Source organism: Sycon ciliatum, chromosome 4 (genome assembly GCF_964019385.1).
Source record: "Sycon ciliatum chromosome 4, ocSycCili1.1, whole genome shotgun sequence".
Classification (NCBI taxonomy): Eukaryota; Metazoa; Porifera; class Calcarea; order Leucosolenida; family Sycettidae; genus Sycon; species Sycon ciliatum.
Window position 1 is genome coordinate 17,901,476 of NC_088646.1, and position 19,047 is coordinate 17,920,522.

Sequence of the window (19,047 nt, forward strand, 5' to 3'; positions counted from 1 at the left end):
TGAATGGAAGGTGGATGCCACCACAGGACTGCTGTCCGTGGACGATCTGCGTGCTCTGCTGTCGGCCAAGACGAAAGTCGTGTGCTTCACACACGCGTCCAATGTAGTGGCAGCCACCAACAATGTGGGCTTGATCGCCAAGCTGGTTCATGAAGCAGGGGCATTGGTTTGTGTGGATGGTGTGGCATACACCCCTCATTCACCATTGAAGTTCAAAGAATGGGATGTAGACTTCTACGGGTTTAGCCTGTACAAAGTGTTTGGACCGCACTTGGGAGTTTTGTACTGCAAGAAAGGCATGGAAAAGCATTTCAGAAATCAGAACCACTTCTTCCTGGAGGGCATAATGCCAGCAATGCTGAACCCTGGTGGCGGGCTGTACACCAGTGTTGCCTCAACAGCGGGTGTTGTGGATTATATTGAGACTGTGTATAAGCATCATTACCAGCCCGACAAACAATCAGCTTCCAGTGAAGACGATTCTCTGCACATAAGGTACTGCAAAGTTTTTGGCTTGTTCGAGAAACACGAGGAAATGCTCAGCACTCGACTGATCGACTTCCTCAAGTCCATGAAGGGGGTGCGTGTTTTTGGCCCAGCGGTGGGCGATCACAAGGTCAGAATGCCGACGATTGCGTTTGCCGCTGACGGCGTATCATCTCAGGATATGGTGCGCAAGGTGGCCGAGTCCAAAATTGCCATAGCGGTCAGTGAGCACTTCTACTCATGCCACCTGGCTGAGTCACTAGGCATCGATGCCAAGGACGGTGCAGCACGGGTGTCTATGGTTCACTACAACACGCTGGAGGAAGTGGATCGACTGTGTACTGCACTCAAACCAATTCTCTCCGCCGCTGAATAGGAACTGAATAGGCGACGAGGAGACAATAACTTTATTACAGCTTCATGTTGTTGTTGTCGTTGTTGACTTTTGTTGTACTTCACCAATTTGAATTGCACACGCATGATTGCCTTCTCACCGTCCCATAGGTCCGGTTCTCACAGAAAGATGAAGGTCACTCAGCTTTGGTATTAGTTCACACCGTTGGAACACTCAGATCTTTTCTTCTTCTTTTTCGTCTTCTCTCCCATTGTTTTCACATCTCACCTTTATACTTCCCACTATCCTCCAGACGTATACCGGTAAGTTAGTTTGTTTCCCCACATACGTGTAGCTTCTGTTGTGAGACAATTTTCCCTGATGATAGTCTCAAGAAAATCGATTAGGAACCTTGTTCTTTGCATAATGTCCGCTTCGCTGATACTAGTTATCTCTGTAATGTAATGAATAGGAACTTTTTTTGAGCATTGGAAGCATTGAAGCAACTCACCGTGCATGGATTTTTTAAGAGGAATTAGAGAAAAAACATCAAGAGATCAGCGGATCTATTTCACACATTCACGACGAACAATGCCAAACGACTGCAAAGACAACACATTCTCCTTCTGAACACAAAGATCAGGGTCTAACTTACGTTTGTACAAAGCTTCCAACACGGCAACTTCAACACAAGCAAGATGTAACAAAGACCTACCACGTGACGTGACAAAGCAAAGGATATAATTATCATCAGAATACCACTCACGACGCTAGCACTGCCCGACAAGTGATGCTTGATTGCTGATGTTCGGTTTCTCTGACCTGACGACTTGGAGGTTCTCATCTCCGATCCTGTCGCTCTCCAGTCTCCTCCATTGCGTCCGATTGACTTGGCCTACATCGGCGTGCTGCTCTGCGTCCAGTTTGCCCTGTTTCCGTGGTCTACCTCATTTCTTCACATTAACCGTTGTTGTCACTTCCAGTATTGGTCCTTGTGACTCATCATCAGTGCGTCTCCTCAATTGCAACGAGGTAGAGCACGGAACTTCGGAAGCAGGACAAACTGGACGCAGAGCAGCACACAGTGACTTCCTTTCTTTCGAGTTGTAGTCTCTTAGTTTATTTCCATCATTCCCTGTAGTATTTTAACGAAAACGTTCAATACGTACGACAAATGTCCTAATTGGCTGATGATGCTTCTTGCGTAGATGCATGCGTGGACAATACCTTTTTGTAAAATTTCTGCCTCCGTCCTACTTTCAAATTATTATGATATTGGCTTTATTTCACTGACGTTGTCATGATATGAGGTAAGAACCCCATCACCGGGCCAAAATAGACCAGGGGTAATGAGAGTTTGAGGAAAGAAAAGAAGAAGAAAAATTAGATAGATGGCCAATGCAATGAGGACCGAAGTGGATTGTAAAAACAAAAGCAAAAAATAATAAAAGCCGAAGCAGAAACTGAGAGACGGACACAGATACACGGAAATACAGGTATGGAGGAGGCCAGGACATATTCGGATAATATTATTATGTCTCCTTTATTCAATCTTTTCGAAGGTGATAAGCCAGTCCCACCGGGAAGATAATTCCATGGTATATATTTTTTAATAGCTATAAAGAGAACAAATTCTGCTGTCATCGCCACACTACAACAAAGTCATGAAGGTTTACCAAAATCGATTCAAGTTCTTGTCACAATCATCAGTGGAAAGCCGTGACTGAAGAATAACCATGCCAAATCAATAATTTATATACATTCAATAATGTGTTACGAGAACAAAACAAAGTGCTAAAAATAGAATGAGGGAAGGTGAGACAATAGAAGTAAAGTGAGAGCTAAGTGCAACAGGGGTGAGGAACTAATTGCAACGCTAGAACTGTGTAGTGAGACAAACAATCATGCTGTGCACCTACGAAAACAATCTTAACGCAACTACATGTTTCTTCTGCTTACAAAGATCAGGCTTATGCAAACGAATACAAACAGCCTCAAGTACTTTCAACTGACTAGCGTACCGTGCACGACAAAGAACAGAAAAACTAAAATCATCATACACCTGCAGACACTTAGGGTGAGACAACAGATGAAGAAAAACGGCAGACTTCTTACGATCACAATCACCATCCGATTCCTCGTCTCCACCAACCGCAACCTCGTCCCCCGTCTCATCTTCCAACTCGTCCTCAGTGTCGTCCTCCATGTCATTCTCCTCATCACCACCGATCGGTCCCAGGCTCGCTTCACGTTGCTGAACCTCTGTTCGTTGACTCCTCCTTTGATCTTGATGGTAATTTGTTACCATTGTTGTTGTTGTCATTGTTGTTGTTCCTGTTGTTGCTAAATCTTCTGTTCCCAGTGTCTTCTCTTTATAGCTATTATAAAATTGTTGTCTCCGCGTCGATTATTTATATATTTTTTCGCTTTCTTTTCGCCCTCCCACCATGGAATTATAAAAGCTAAAAAACAAAAGGACAAGAAACAGGGGAAGGAAGAGGAAGAAATGAAAGTACCTCAATCTGAACTCCAATATAAAAACAATAATAACGAATTTTCAGCAACAGGCATTCTACAAGTGATCAGGACGTTGAGATCGGTCAAAGCTCGAAACTTTGTAGAGCGGAATGATGTTGTTATGGGGATTATTCTGACATTGGGCAAGACTGGACAGTACATTGTACGGTGAAGTAGATACAGGTAGTGAAGAGAAGACCAGGGAGTAGTGGTCGCACTCCTTTCTTAGGACTACAGCACATTGTCTACAGACAGTTTTTCCCACACTTGTATGCAGTGCACCACTGGGCGGCGATAGCAGATGGTGATACATGTGCAGTGCTTCTGCATTCGGATTGTCATGACGCCGGAACACTTCAACCCAGCGGCTTCCTGCCATAAATAATAATTGAGAAACTCGGAGTGTTGCAATAATATATCTCCCAGCTTCGGGTCAGCTCCCGTCGACGCCTTCTGTTCCTTCTGCTCACGCTAACTGGTTGTACCACGTAAGACTTAGACGATTACACCCGGCGTTGTAAAGAGCAGTAAACAACATACCATTGGCATTGGGGTTTGCATGCACAACAGAAAAGAAAACGTACACGCTGTCATCCAAGTGCATATTCCCGCCAGGCATCATGACTCCGACAGGTCACAACAAAGCCCCACCACCACGACCACGACCACGACCACCACGGCACCGGTCCAGCAATACTACTAGTAATAATAATGTGCTGAAGTGAAGAGATAGTGTTCCAACTAAATGCACTGCAGCAATCAGTAAAGAACCTACATTACGAAAGGTACGAAGACTGTAAACTAAAACAACTACCGGTAACTTACTTCAAGAACATGAGAACAACGGAAGATATAGAAAACGAGCACGGCAGGACAGTGCGTAGATTACTAAACTATTCATGCTCGGATATGGTACGATGCACATAGAGAGTGTGCTCAGGTTACACACTCAGACATGAATGGTGACAACATGTGAATGCATAAGGCCGGGGCATAGAAAGGTCAAACACTGACCTGGATTGGACATCCGTAACAGTGGTCAGCTACGGCTAGGCTATCATACAATGCATGTAACAGCCATGAATGAGTCTCAGTCGACCTACCAAGCATGACCAGCACTAATCCACTGGACTACAACTATCAAAACCAGGGAGTAGTAAAATACTGTATTTTACTACTCCCTGATCAAAACAAAAGAAAGACCGGAATATTCTAGAACAAATCTAACAGATAGAGATACATGTACATGATTGTACACTCTGTTATGTGTCTTGCGTGGAACTTACTCGGCCGGTCACATGACTGTTATGGCAGCATCTGTTCGTTTGTTTGTTTGTTTTGTAATACGGATTCTCCAGAGGTAAATGGATACCTATCATGGGAGTCTCACCAAACCAATAAAATAATGAAAATAAAATTATGTATGGAGTGCAAAAAACTCAATCTACTCCTATCTACATTTCATTTTTTTACTAGCAAACACAGCCCTAGCCCTGCTAATAATCAGGGAAAGAGGACACCTGAAGTGACACTGGACAACAAGACAAAGCATCCTTCCGGCTTTGGACGTGCTCACTATTAGTATTACTGTGATCGCATTGCCCTCCTCAGGCTCCTGTCTGGAGAGTCGGTCTGAAGCAACGGTTGCACGCAAGCGCCACAACTTCTTCTCCGAGGAGGAGGGCCAGGACGGTTCCTGTCGTTCCAGACACGGTTTCTTCACAATCTCCAGCCTTTCCTCCTCCTCATGCTAACCTGAAGCCGGAGTGAAGGGCACAAACAAGCCATAAGGCCCTCCCTGCCATGCACTAACTATTTTGGAACGAGGTTACATGTACATGTGTATTATCTAACTTGCATTATGCTTGTCACGGTACTGGGTATATTGGGTAGTTTTCTGGTTTGTGTGCGGAGAGAATTGGTGTGGTATAATAACTCAGCACCACTGAGGACTAAAAGGAGAATAGAAGCAAATGAAATGCTGGGTTCTTATTGCGAGCTTCATTCTTATTCATAGCTTGTGGAGCTATTTAGGGGCCTCGGCTCTAGAGCCCCTTTCCTATAATCAAAAGTATTATACATGTAACCCCGGTATAATTATACTCTTGCTGACTTCGATCTTTTTTTTATAGGGTTCTGCCAGCAGTTGACAAAGGAAAATCGTACAGATAAAAGAGTACGGGAGGCAAAAACCGTACACCCTTCTGAAATGCGTAGCTTTTAGTAGTACACCGTACATTTTATGCAGAGTTTAGAGAAGTAAAATTACGATTGAGCGAGGCCCTTGGCGGGAACGTCACTGATTGGTCGTCTCCTGGACAAAGAGACAGACCTAGTTCACAACAATGATACAATGACAATGATTTGAATATGTTCACAGTCTGTACCAGGGAGTAGTAAAATATGTATTTTACTACTCCCTGCCTGCACGGCTGTTAGCTGCACTTGGATCGGGGCAACTTAGTTTTCTGCACGTGAACCATGAAAAATCAATGCATGCTCATGCATCTTCATGCATAACCAGTCAGCTGGCCTGCTCGCCCACGCATTTGACAGGTAACAATTCCATCAAATTTGAGATATCGCTTCGTTCTAAGTCTCAAAACAGTTCTAAAGTCACCAAACCACGCTGGTAATCGATGGCTATTCAATGTTAACATCTTCAAGAAGACTTCAGCCGTTTCCCGAGAGTTTGGGCATCGTTGCCGTTATTTTTCACGGTGTTCTTCTTCCTCCTGTCTGGAGGCTGCAATTGCATCCTGGAATTATTTGAAAGGTATTTCGTGCGGGCTGTGGGGGGTTCCAACAGGCATAAACTGACATCGCTATAGGATAACTGGTAACTTTCACCCTTCAAGGAGGTAGAGCAATGAGAATTTTTTTGTGGCGGTCGTCCAATTTTTGTGGCGGTCGTGGCTGTATTTGTGCACTTCCAAGGCTTTCATTCTGCCTGATACTACTCTCTACTGTATGGGAATCGTTGTTTAGGCACATGTAGCTGTCTTATTTGGTAGATCTGCTGTTTTCAATCACCTGGGACACTTTGTCTAGCCTATTTGTCTTTCGTTCGTGCCATCTATCAGTTTTGTGGGGTGCCTTGACCTGTATTTGTGAAGTTCTCGAGTAAAGACCCTAATTCTTGACTGGAGTCACGTCTTGAATTGAATTTGCTGGGTGAGCCCTCGTTCACGCAGTTGTACTTATCGTAATAGTCAATATCTGCTTGCTGGACGGACTAGCGGCTAGAATAGGGATGACCAAATGGTCCAAGTGTGTACTAGTACACGAGTATTGTTTCCATCATCGTGAAATGAGCGTTGTGGAATTGCAGTCGTCTGCCTTTGGCACTGAGGACATGAGGAGAGTTGATTGTTACTTCTGCTCAGCAATGAAGCGATCATCAGCTCTCTTTGTTCTAATTATTGAGAGGACATACCGGCATCGCAATCAAGTAAAGATTAGGCAAACCTCGCCAACCTCCAAAGAGAGTCGAAGATATTTTCTCCAAATGCAAAGACGATCTTTGTGAGTTTGTGACTTGCATTTGCGTGCACACATGAGCAAGTCACGGACCACGGCACGTGCGCGGTTACCATGCCATCTCGAACCGACGCCATCTTTCTAAGTTGCCGCTTCTTGACAGCCGTGCCTGGTCTAGTCTGTACAGAGAAGACCAGCTGTACCGTACCATGATTATTTATGACAGTACTACAAAGGAGTACAATCAGTCATGTAGATCTACATGACATGTAGTTGATTCTACTATGATCTAAACCTGGCGTACAGCCTACATAGTCTGTAGACCATGGTAGACTATCTACTAGTAGTAGTAGTACTAGCACTGAGTCTGTCGATCTACACTACTCCGTAGTACTCGCACCATAGCAGGAGGAGACCAGCGCGACCGCTGAACTTTTTTGCCCTTCTGAAGTTCTGTTGCATGCACTGTTACATAGTCATTGGTACTTGCTAGTTAGTTACTGAGTCTGTCCGTTAGTGGTTAGTTGGTGTTAGAATAAAGGAGTCGTCCAGACTACCATGCCGTGACTGCATGGCTTGCGTCTACACTGTACCCAGGTACCATTATCTGATTATCTACGGACTCAGCACAGTATGCTGCTGCTTAGCCGAGAGATTTATTTTTGAACCAACTACATTTCTACGGAGTTCATGACTGCACTGACTGAATGACATGCATGCATGGTTCGTTGAAAACATTATCGTTTCCCAGTGCATCGCATTGGTTTGCGGTGAAAGACAAGAGGTTTTGCTTCGTTTGAAGCAAGGAAATCATAGCGCGCTGTTCGGAATTGTTCATAACTAAAACTCTGCTCTCAGAGGCCAAGGCTGGTGTCCCCCACCGCCATAGCAGCGCGCAATGTCGCTGTTTGGCTGCTTTGGCCGCAAGAGCCGGCGAGACCGCGAGCAAGACGACGATCCGCCGTTCGTGAAGACCGTGATCCGGGAAAGCAAGCGTGTTAGGGACAAACATGGCCACGACACTGCGGCGCTGCCACCGCCGATGCCTGAGGATCCCGAGGAGCTCAACCGTCTGTTTTCGGCGCTTATGGTAAGGTACCGGTGCGATTCGTCCATTTGTGCTCTAGTGGTATGCGTGGGCATGCTGGTTTGTCCACTGAACCGGCACGAAAATTGAAATGTGTGATGTTGTTTGCGTGCGGGTAGACCCTACATAAAAAAAGGTGATCTCGAAGGCTAATCTCCCTAGTCGAGGAGAGACAAAACCATCGCACCTGGAGAACACGCTCCCTTGTCTGATGGCCAGGGCTGAGCTCTGATGTTACCACATTGTTGTGTGCTAGTATACACAGAGTTATGTCGTGCTTCGGTTGCCCCAGACTAGCTTTGCTGTGGAGTATGAGTATAGTAGGGTAGTAAGTATCACTGGTTAGCTTGAGTCAGTTGAGAGAGAAAAATTGCCGTGGTTGGCGGTGCGTTTAGAGTTGTGGCAGAATGCAGTACGCTACTTCCTGTGCTGTGGACATGCAGCGGGTATTGCAGGCACTCGCTTCAGGTGGTATCATCTCCGCTCGCCTCCTCTGGCTTGTTGTTAGATTCAGGTGTAGTAACACAGAGTCAGACGGCCAGTCACTCGAGTAGCGTGCAAAATGCGAGTCACGTAGTACCGACTCTACTGCCGAAACCGCTCATAACATTGTGGCCAGAGGAAGCAATGGAAGGGACTTGGCTTGCATTGTAGAACAGCTTCAGCCTTGGGCTTCCAGTTCCACTACCTGTGCTGGTGCTAGGGAGAGTTTGAATGAGTGCCATTCGAAGTGCATGACTGTACTGACTGTCCATCCGGAAAAAAAAGATCACCGTGGAATTAATTGTTGTTTTGTACGGTGTATGTATGTGCCGCTGTGTGGATGTGTATTGCATACAAAAGGCAAAGAACATCCGTGTTTTGTGTCACTACCTGCCTGTACTAGATAGCTGTATAAACAGTCAATGTGTTTTGTTGTTGATCTTGAGCAAAGAGTAATCAGCAGGCTTGGCTCCTGCTGGTGTGACACAAGACCTGATGCTCCTGCAGTGGAGTTCAGTTGGGAGGTAAATGGAGATAGCTGGCCAGTTGTTCCGAGGTACTTAGGTGACAACATCATTATTTTACTGTCATTTGTGCCCACTATACACCCCCCCCCCCCTCCATGTACACTAGGTGTTACCAACACACAGGGTGGCATAAACTGGGGTACGATCTAAGTGGTTCCTGTCCATCTACCCATTGTACCCACCTTGCAGCAACCTGTAGTAGCACAACATAACATTGCCAACACAATTTACAGAATTCCTTGTTTGGGGGGGGGGGGGGGGGGGAAGCCACAAACTGGTCAAACACAATTGCACCTTGCAAAGCATATGCCGCTGCCGCTGTGTCCTCACTACGATGACGGATAGCATGTTACTTCATGTGTGTGACCCAGGCATTGTGTTCGTATAAAAACAATAAAAAATGTATATCCTGTGATGACACCTCCCGCACGGACACATGCACACACCACACACACACACATGCACACACCACACACGCACACACGCACACAACACACACACACACACCACACACACACACTTCACTTGGCCAGTACCCTAGTGTAGACATTGCACTGTGTATTTTTTGCTAGCCTTCCTATCGGTAGACTGACGCTGCGCCATATTGCAAAGAAGGATATTTTCACTGCGGCATTTCCTTTTGTCATTCGTTTGTCGCTTATCATAAGGTGACATATCACGTGCCACACCCACAACCATGAAGCCGATGCTATGTTGTAAACTTACAAGAGATATTCAGCACATCTGCCTGACACCCTGCTTCCCTATCTAGACACATCAAGACAGTAACATGTGCTGGAAATTCGACTTGCCAGAAGTGCATTGATTTCGCCAAGCCAGGACTTGCCACTTTCGCAGCCAAATGAGATTTTCAGTCACCTAAAAATTCCCAGTTCGGCATTGTTCATGTGCCAGTGAATGTGGAAGACCAAAACTCTTGTCTGGAATGGCAGTCGACAAGGATCAGGTGAAAAGCCATCAAAGTGAGCCGAGTCTGGTCCCACATTCAGGGAATAAATGGACAGCAGATTATCTGCATCCACACAAGTATGTTGGATTTCTGAAAAAGGAAAGAGTAAACCTAAAATGCACTGCCGCGATTGAGAGCTTTTCTCTTTTTAAGCTCATGCAGTGTTCAGATTAGTTAGTCTATATGTGGCGTATCCTAGAAAGCTGTGCCCAATATCCTAATGCTTTGCTGAAACACCTTTCCGGGTGTGTTAGAAAACAGCCAGGCTATTTCTACTATGGGCACAAACTGACTATCTGATCTCGTGTAACTTTTATTACCTCATGTCGGTCAGAACTTGTCAACAAACTACGCTCCGTGCCAGTCAGGTCCGCACCTACTACCATGCAGGCTTCATGCAGGCGTGGCCACTCACATGACCAACCAGGTCCGCACCTGAAACCCTCTGTCCTTGTAGAATATTTGGCTGCTGGAGTTCTGGCATTTGTTCTCACTTTCCTAGCATCAGGGTGGTGGCATTCCTAATTGTGCTCGGCGTATCACTCAATATCAATTTCCAAAAGTCGAATGTTGGCCAGTTGAAATCAAAATGTTGCTTCATACAAGCTCTCCTATTAAAATGAGGTCTCCTTAGACGTTTTCTTTCAAAAACAATTAAGCGCTTGATATGTGTTCTTTTGCTGACTACCAGGATGATCTTGACTTTTCTGAGTCCCGAAAAGCGGACATGATGAAAATGCCCAATGACAAGAAATGGCAGCTATATTGCTCGAGCCTGAAGAAGGTAGGCACAGTGATTGTCAAATATGTGTGTGGGTAACTTGTGTTAGTCCCGGCTACCTTGCTGACCCATGCTATTCTCGATGGCAAAGCAAATTGGTGTGTTTGCCGGATTATGAACTCAATATGCACGTCCACATTAAATTTTGATGTCCCACTCAATTCGTCAAGGATGGCAGTTTGGAATGCACAACCGCCTACTTGAGTGTAGGTAGACCGAAGGCATAGATGTAATGACACACTACTGCAGGCAAGCCAACCATGACCGAGTGTCCCTACATGTATATCCAGCATTTCACAGTAGCCGATCATGGGATACTGGGCTATGTATTGCGAACATCATTATTTTTATAGCTATTGTTGATCTGTCACTGTTACCAATGCCCATAGTGATTCAATAGAGAAGATCGATGCAAACAAGGCTCTATTTGCCTTATTCGGTGTAAAAGTATTGGTGATAGACCGACATGTCCCGGCTCGACGTTGAGCAGCATGTTTCCTGTTCTTATCACCATTTCCACTCAGGACGATGATAAGCGTGCTGTGAAGAACCAGACCAACACGGCTGATAGCTATGTAGAGCAGCTAAGAGTGCTGAAAAATGTAAGTACTGCCGTAGGAGAATTGCTGCAAACCTCCGTTGTCGATGAGTGTTCATAGCTGAATGCCTTCCCGTTCGCAGCAATATCTTTCCCTCTTGATTGCTTGAAGGACATTTTGCGATATGTGAATGCTAATCAGAGTATCCTCCTACGGAGGGAAAATGCAGCCAGTTCCAAGGATGTCTGCATTTCAGAGATTTGGTGGAAGTGACTGCTTTTACTGTAGCTGATCAACCCATTGAACAGATCTGGTTAGGCAGATCTAGTGTTAGATATGTTCAATGGGGGTGTTTGACATGTTCCTTGTGGAGTTTGGCAGTGCTTTCTTGTGGTGCATGTTTGTTTGTCGTGCGGTGGTAGGAGAGAGGGGGGGGGGGGGGGGGGGTTGCCGTATACGTTTGAATAGAAAGCACGAGGCTCTATGTATTTTGAATACACTGGGGGAGGAGGGAGGGAGGGGGGGGGGGAGGCTATTTGAGATGGGGCTGCATTGTTTCAAAGGCCAAACCAGTGCCATGCACCAAAGTCTGCCTTTCCCTGGTACGGTGAGAGAACTTTTTGACTTTTTCTCTCGTGTGTTCAACGTGCTGTCACCTGCAAACCGGACACAGCCTATGCATTGTGCCTGGTATGGACTGTCTTCCATGTGCTCACACACTCGCTAGCCCCGGGCTACTATACAAGACAGGACTTTATTATTTTGATTCCCTCGACGCCCTGGAAGGGTGGGCTTCTATTTACGTGCACACGGTAGCCATCCTGAAAGTTCATGCAATTAATGCCCAACTTTGTTTGTGTTTGCAGCTGCCGTTTGACCATGACGTGGCAGAGCTATCGAACCGTGCCAAGGTCCTGGACCACATCAAGACAGCACTGCGAACTCAGTCTAACACGTATGTACCCCCCCCCCCCCCCAGCTCAAAACCCACTCGATGCCACATAGTGTCTAGTGTATTTCTGCTGGAATGAATTTAGCTTTGAGAAAGTAGCGGCAAAGGTAGAGTTTGAGCATTGCTTTTGTCAAACTAAGCCACTCACTGCGTTGTTAGCGAATGCCGCTGAGCACGAACCTGTCTTTGTAACTTAACACACAGTGACGATATGTACCTGCATGCGCTCATGCAACCTGGTTCTACTGTTGTGCTGTTGTGCTGTGTGTGTGTGTTTGCACAGGTTTGTGGTTCGTTTCATTGAGCTGGATGGTCTGGACACTATCCTGGCGTTCCTGAACGAGATGGAGTATGACTGCAGGTATGGCACAACTCGCGGCCTCTGTTGGTGCTGCAGCTCTATCTGTTGTAATTGAGCACCACCGTGTGGTGCACAGAAGGCAGTCTTCATACACACAGCAGTGATCTTTGAAGCTGCCGGGTGGTTTGAAGACTGGGTTGAAGACTGGGGTTGAAGACCGGGTTGAAGACTGGGTTGTAGACTGGGTTGAAGACTGGGGTTGTAGACTGGGTTGAAGACTGGGGTTGAAGACTGGGTTGAAGACTGGGTTGAAGACTGGGTTGAAGACTGGGTTGAAGACTGGGTTGAAGACTGGGTTGAAGACTGGGGTTGAAGACTGGGGTTGAAGACTGGGGTTGAAGACTGGGGTTGAAGACTGGGGTTGAAGACTGGGGTTGAAGACTGGGGTTGAAGACTGGGGTTGAAGACTGGGCTGAAGACTGGGTTGAAGACTGGGCTGAAGACTGGGTCCACAAGTATGTTTCACACCTGCCAAACATCTCTATTTGTCCTTGACCATCCCGATATCGAGGGTGGTAATAGGCACCCAAATGTGCATTTGCCGCATACCTCACGGCTACATTAGTATCCATTCACATACCTATACTCTATAGGTATGTCCTTGTCCCGATCTCAGGTCTGCAAGCGCCTTGCCAGGCATGATGTTTCCCGGACGTGGAGGGTGGGGGTAGGATAGGGAAGGAGAGGGCAGGTGTGACCCTATCATGGTGATGAGTCATTGTGTGTGTGTGTGTGTGTGGGCGGGATAAGCGAGAGAGCTTGAAACTATTTGGTTGAAAGCTCAGGGCCCTCGCTCTGCTTTTTTGCCTAGGTCATCATGCCTGGTATTCGAACTCACGGAAACTTTTTTCCAATGTATGTATGTATGTATGTATGTATGTACTCAGTAAGACTATGCCTGCAGCTGCAGAAAAAGTGCTCAACATCCAATTTCTTGGGGGGAGCAATGACACATGTCAACAAACAATGGATCACTCGTAATATTTTTGCTACTCCGAGTTTCATGCACCGTGTGCAATCATCAGGCAAACCTGCCTGATGATTGCACACGGTGCATGAAACTCGGAGTAGCAAAAATATTACGAGTGATCCATTGTTTGTTGACATATGTATGTATGTATGTATGTATAACCCATAAACATTCTGGTCGTAGGGGTGCCATGTGTGTCATAAGGCAGCAGCATCAAAAAGAACAGAACAAAGAAGAAAAAAGAGAAAAAAACCTAACTACATTCCGTATCGCCTATAAGGTTGGTGGCTATAGTAATATACCGGCTATAGTGATCAATGTGAAGAACAGGTTGATCAATTTCTCAAATTCAGTTTCATTTGCCAAAGCTAAGTATACACAGTTATCGTATATACCGTATATTCTCTATTATAAGCGCTGTGCTTGTATTTTTTCAACACCCCTCTACCCCGTGCTTATGTTGGAGACCGCGCTTATATTGGAGACCGTGCTTATATTTTTTCAACCAATACATCCATAGAGAGCAAGAAGAAATACATGCTAGATATCATGCATGCAGCATTGATTTCCACCAAGACCGTGCTAATAATAGAGACTGTGCTTATAATGTTTCGAAAGATGCTCACAGTGTGCTAGTATTAGAGACTGTGCTAGTAATGGAGACCTGTGCTTATAATAGAGAATATACGGTAGTAATAATCGTCTATAGTTATATCGCCTATAGTGATCAAATTCATATTTCAAACTAGCTGTCTCTGTAACCCCTTCCCAAGCTGTCCTGGAAAACTGCAAACAGTGCATCATGTTGATATTCTGCCATAGAACAGTTGAGCTCACAACTGGCACTGAATCATCCTCCACCAGCCTGCCGACCTTTGTTAGCAAGGATCGTCGGTAGTGAGACTTGAAGCACATGATGGTTCCTGCATCACATGGCTGGATTACACCGGTGGTGTTGGAAGGAAGAAACACCACTCGCACCGACTTGAGGCTATCTGCAATTGCGTCAAACTTGTGTGCTGGACAGTTGTCGACTAGCAGGACAATGGACTTCCTAGCTCTGGTGAACTTATTATCCAAATCCACAAGTCAACTGCAGAACAACTGGCTGTTCATCCAAGCCTTGGTATTGCTTTCCCACTTGCCCTTCAGCACAGCAGCTGGGGTAGTGTTGGCTGCTTGGAAAGAACGCTGCAGTTTCGAACATCCAATCGCCAGAAGGGGAAGCTTCGAACCATCCATACAGGTGGTGATGGCGAACGTCACTCTGTCCTTCTGTGTCTTGCCTCCTTCCAGCTTCTCATCGGTGCGAGCCAGTGTCCTGTTCGGCAATGCCCGCCAAAACAAGCCCATTTCGTCCATGTTGTAAACGCGGCTGGGGTCACTATCAACACTGCCGAAAATCTCCTGCCACTTATGATTCACAAAATGAAAGGCTGCTGCCGAATCCGCGTCGGCTGCTTCTCCATGCAGCATTTTGGACACGATGCACCGCTTCTTCAGAAAGCGCTGGATATACGACTTCCAGGCGGTGTCTGTTGAAGGCAATGACGATCGTGAAACATGTTTCTGCTCTACGAGTGTGTCGGCAATCTCCTTGCCTTTCACAAAAAGCATATCGTATTTCATTGCCTTTAGTTTCTTCTTCCACATCTGCCATAGAATGTTTCCAAGCCTTTTTCTAGCAGTTCGCAGTTCGTCTGACGGTTCTTCATCAACTTCGACGTGCCCTTTGCTGCCACCTCGAGTGTCGCTTCTTTCCGCTGCAGGATCGACGATACAGTCGGCTTGGCAACTCCAAAGTGACGAGCGACATCGGCTTGACACCTCTTGGGGTTGTCGCTTACGTACTTGATGACCTTCAGCTCGTCATCGACTGACATCGACTTCCGAACTGAAACCTGCTTAGGGAGCATCTCATAAGTTCGCATTTTGTTTCTAAACGTAACGCATTTCGAAACGGGGGTAGGGGGGTAGCGGCCATTTCGAATAGAAAAATGACTGTTCGCACATTTTCTGGAACTGTACAATCTACCGTGCTAGTGCTAGATCCCTGCAGCAAATGAGTGTGTTTAGGTGGAGATCTACTAGTACCTGTGTTTGCAGATCAGCTAACCCTTGCACTGCATGCATGCAGGCTACTCAGAGGTGTCAAATGTCACACCAGCCTGATCAAACCGTGTACCTGGCCAGCGTTTACAATTACAGCAGTACAGTTGTTGTGGAGGAACTATGCTTATTTGCGTGTACATGTCATTGATTGTACTTGTCTTTGTACTCAGTAAATGCGGTACTACTGTATGCCATTCACGACCGCTCTAGCAAAACATTCATGTACATGTACATGTACAGTCATGTACAATCATGTACATAAGCATACCATAGCATGGGGCATGGATGTGTACAGTAGATAAACACAGAAAATGTGCGATAAAACTTTCGAATAGAGGGGGGAGGTAGGGGGTAAAGTCTATTCGAAATGCGTTACGTTTGCAAAATAAATGCGAACTTATGAGATGCTCCCTTAGCCATCGTTGCGGCGTCAAACGTTGATGTCCTTTCAACAAAGCGTTCAAAAAATTCTTTTCAAACTAACTTCGCGAAGGAGCTACGGCAATAGCAGCTGTGCGAGAGCCTTTTTGTTAGGAGAACGAACTGCGACCATGCCCCGTGCAAGTAAGGTAATTATTATGTACATATACCGCACGGTACCGTGCATACTTGCGTACACAGGACGTAGAATCTAGCTACGGACTACGCTAGCCAGCTGTGCAGTACGTAGAGTAAACGAGCACGGCGCGCCGAGTCGTTTGACACCCCACTTGCATACATTGCATGCAGTATCGGTCATATATCGCTTATAGTGATAAAAAGCTCAAAATCAAACACCAACGCTATAGGCGATACTGACTGTACACTGATACACAAGCTGCCTATACCTATCACGATCAGCAGCAACGAGAGAGGGAGGGAGAGAGAGAGAGAGAGAGAGAGAGAGAGAGAGAGAGAGATATTGTAAGATTCATTGGTTCAGTCGTTGATGTTGGTGAACCAATTGTGACAAGGGCGACCACGGGGCCTTGATCCAGCACCAAGTTCCATCCAAGAAATAGTGGTACAATACAATGATAAAAATACAAATCCGCCCGCCCTCCCCATTTTTCCCGAAAAAAGGACGATCACGAAGTATCTTCTTTGATTTGGCCTAACATGGGATTCGAACCCGCACTATCGCCCTGCATGCATTCCCCCGATACACTTCGCATACATACACAATCTTTTTTTTGTATTTTGTATTGTATTTTATTATTTCACTTGGGCATTCCCAACAGACCCTAAGGTCTTCTTTCAGGGTGCCCAAGATGAAGATTCTTCCAAGTTGCTTCACAGTATGATCTTGCAGTTGAAAGCCCTATTTGAATAAGGTGGCGGGACATGTACGGGATAGCGCCAGGCATGCCACGCCGGACAGAAACAAGTAATTACCGAATGGATAAGGTGGCCAGCTGTCTTTGATGGTACGGTACAGGGCATGTACGGGATAACGCCAGGCATGCCGACGCGACGCCAGACACAAACACACAAACAATTACCGAATTAAGGCTGGTTACTTAAGTAATGTCTTTTGCTTAGCTACTGGAATAAATATACTATAGTGTGATAAGCCTGTTTTCCGTATGAGAGGGTGGGGGGAGAGCAGAGGGAGAGACGGAGATGTCACTGCATGTCCCACCTCAGTTTCTTTTCCGAACTCAGGCGATCAAGCCTCCTCGCAAAAAAGTTCACAAGGAGACTAGAGATGATGTTGCCCACTAACTGCTACCTTGACAACAAAGACTCAAGATGAAGGCTGACTCTGACATGGCAGCAACACACGCATGCACCTATGACACATATACTGTGACATGCATAAAAACACCAGCTACAACACAACATGCCATGTCATTCTGAGCGTACACCATAATATAATGTTCTTGGGTTGTTTCTGACGATGCAGGCAAAGCGTGATCCACACCTCAATCATTGGCTGTATCAAGTCTGTGATGAACAACACTGTACGTTCCTGTTCCTATCTGCATGTGTAGAACTAATGACCTCATTCTTGCTATAGCTGTTACCCAATTCCTGGTGTATGCTCGGCAAATGCCAGTGCCGTGACATGAGTACAGGGCGACCTGGTTTCAGTGACCACCCATAGGACCAGTCTCGTGTGGTTCTTGATCACAGTTAGTCTCTAAACCCAGGGTGACTGATCGCTGCACTTTCTGCATAATCTACAGGTCTACTAGATGCCAAACTGAAAGTGAGTCTGTGTTTGTACAGACCAGGTGGCCACTTTGTCAGGTTTCGTAACGCTAAGAACTTAACTTACTAGTAGAGCTCAGTGCCACAAAGGTTGACTGCCTTCTCCCAGCGCCACAGATACATGAGCGCTGTGTACAGAGTTGAACACCGCTGCATTGTGCTGAAGACTTCCTGAAGCCTGTGGATGTATACACATGGTGAAATGAGGTTACTGTCTTCCTGAATGTGTTTAGCATGGAAGAGCTCACGTCCTGGGACATCCACACGGCATCAACATCATTGCTCAGAGCATGCGGGGTGACAACAGCAAAGCAAAGGTTGCCGGTAGGTTTAGCCGGGAGGTGATGCTGCTGTGTGTCTCGTAAACTATGTGTGTGTGGGTGGGTGCCGTGTGTGTGTACGTGCGTGCGCACGTGTGTGTGTGTGCGTGCGTGTGTGTGCGTGCACGCGTGTGTGTGTGTGTGTGTGTGTGTGTGTGTGTGTGTGTGTGTGTGCATGTGTGTGTGTGCGTGCACGCGCGCGCGTGTGTGTGTGTGTGTGTGTGTGTGTGTGTGTGTGTGTGTGTGTGTGTGTGTGTGTGTGCATGTGTATGGGCACCCGTGCCTGCTGCATTCATGTGTGTGCATCCGTGTGTGCATTCATATGTATGTCCACATGTTATTGTGTGTGTGTATTATGACCTTTTAATTGTAATTTGAGAGAGATTGCCCATATGTCTAGTGCATGATAACTGCGGTGATCCACATCGACAGTGTTGCTAATCCGTGCAATAGGTTTGAATAGCGTATCATATACCAAGGCTGATCGGAGATTACTGTAGATTCTCTGGCATAAACACAACCAAAACTTCCCTCATGCCACGTTCACCTTTGTATTGACTGAGATGAAATTAAGGAGATCCATGTATACTGAACTGGCATGTTAACGTTTTTGTTTTGTTGGCAGCTCTGGAAATTCTCGGTGCACTGTGCTTGGTTCCAAATGGACACAGGAAAGTTCTTCGTGCGATGAGTCACTTTGAACACTTTGCAGGAGAGCGAACTCGCTTCCAGGTTAGCAAGATTATTAAATGTGTGTCATCTAAAATTGTGTATCGACTGGGAGCTCATCACCGGAACTGTGGTTGCATTGTCTGCTGTACTGGAATAGAGCAAGAACGATGTATTAGTCAAGATAACTTGGTGTTTCATAGTTGATCCTGTGTATAGTGTCCCAGTCCTTTTGGCCTTTGCTGCATGGTGGCTTGGCTAGAAAG

General features: G+C 46.0%; 2 protein-coding genes across 3 annotated transcripts in view; both read left to right on the plus strand.

Moving 5' to 3' along the window:
• LOC135814782 (uncharacterized) overlaps positions 1–1,330 on the plus strand; it is a 1,879-nt gene extending 549 nt beyond the window's left edge. The window contains exon 1 of the mRNA XM_065327953.1: positions 1–1,330. This exon is cut by the window's left edge and continues 549 nt beyond it. Coding sequence (XP_065184025.1) covers positions 1–862 — 862 coding nt within the window. The 3' untranslated portion in view covers positions 863–1,330.
• A 6,177-nt stretch (positions 1,331–7,507) lies between these two features.
• The window catches only part of LOC135814783 (disheveled-associated activator of morphogenesis 1-like), a 30,928-nt gene continuing 19,388 nt past the window's right edge, over positions 7,508–19,047 (plus strand). For both annotated transcript variants that reach the window (XR_010553215.1, XM_065327954.1), the window contains exons 1-8: positions 7,508–7,907; positions 10,576–10,668; positions 11,190–11,267; positions 12,071–12,159; positions 12,440–12,517; positions 17,485–17,542; positions 18,026–18,116; positions 18,738–18,844. Coding sequence is in view for 1 of the 2 variants with exons in the window: in XM_065327954.1 (XP_065184026.1) it covers positions 7,716–7,907; positions 10,576–10,668; positions 11,190–11,267; positions 12,071–12,159; positions 12,440–12,517; positions 17,485–17,542; positions 18,026–18,116; positions 18,738–18,844 (786 nt within the window). In the remaining variant the exon portion in view is untranslated. The remainder of the gene's footprint in view (positions 7,908–10,575; positions 10,669–11,189; positions 11,268–12,070; positions 12,160–12,439; positions 12,518–17,484; positions 17,543–18,025; positions 18,117–18,737; positions 18,845–19,047) is intronic.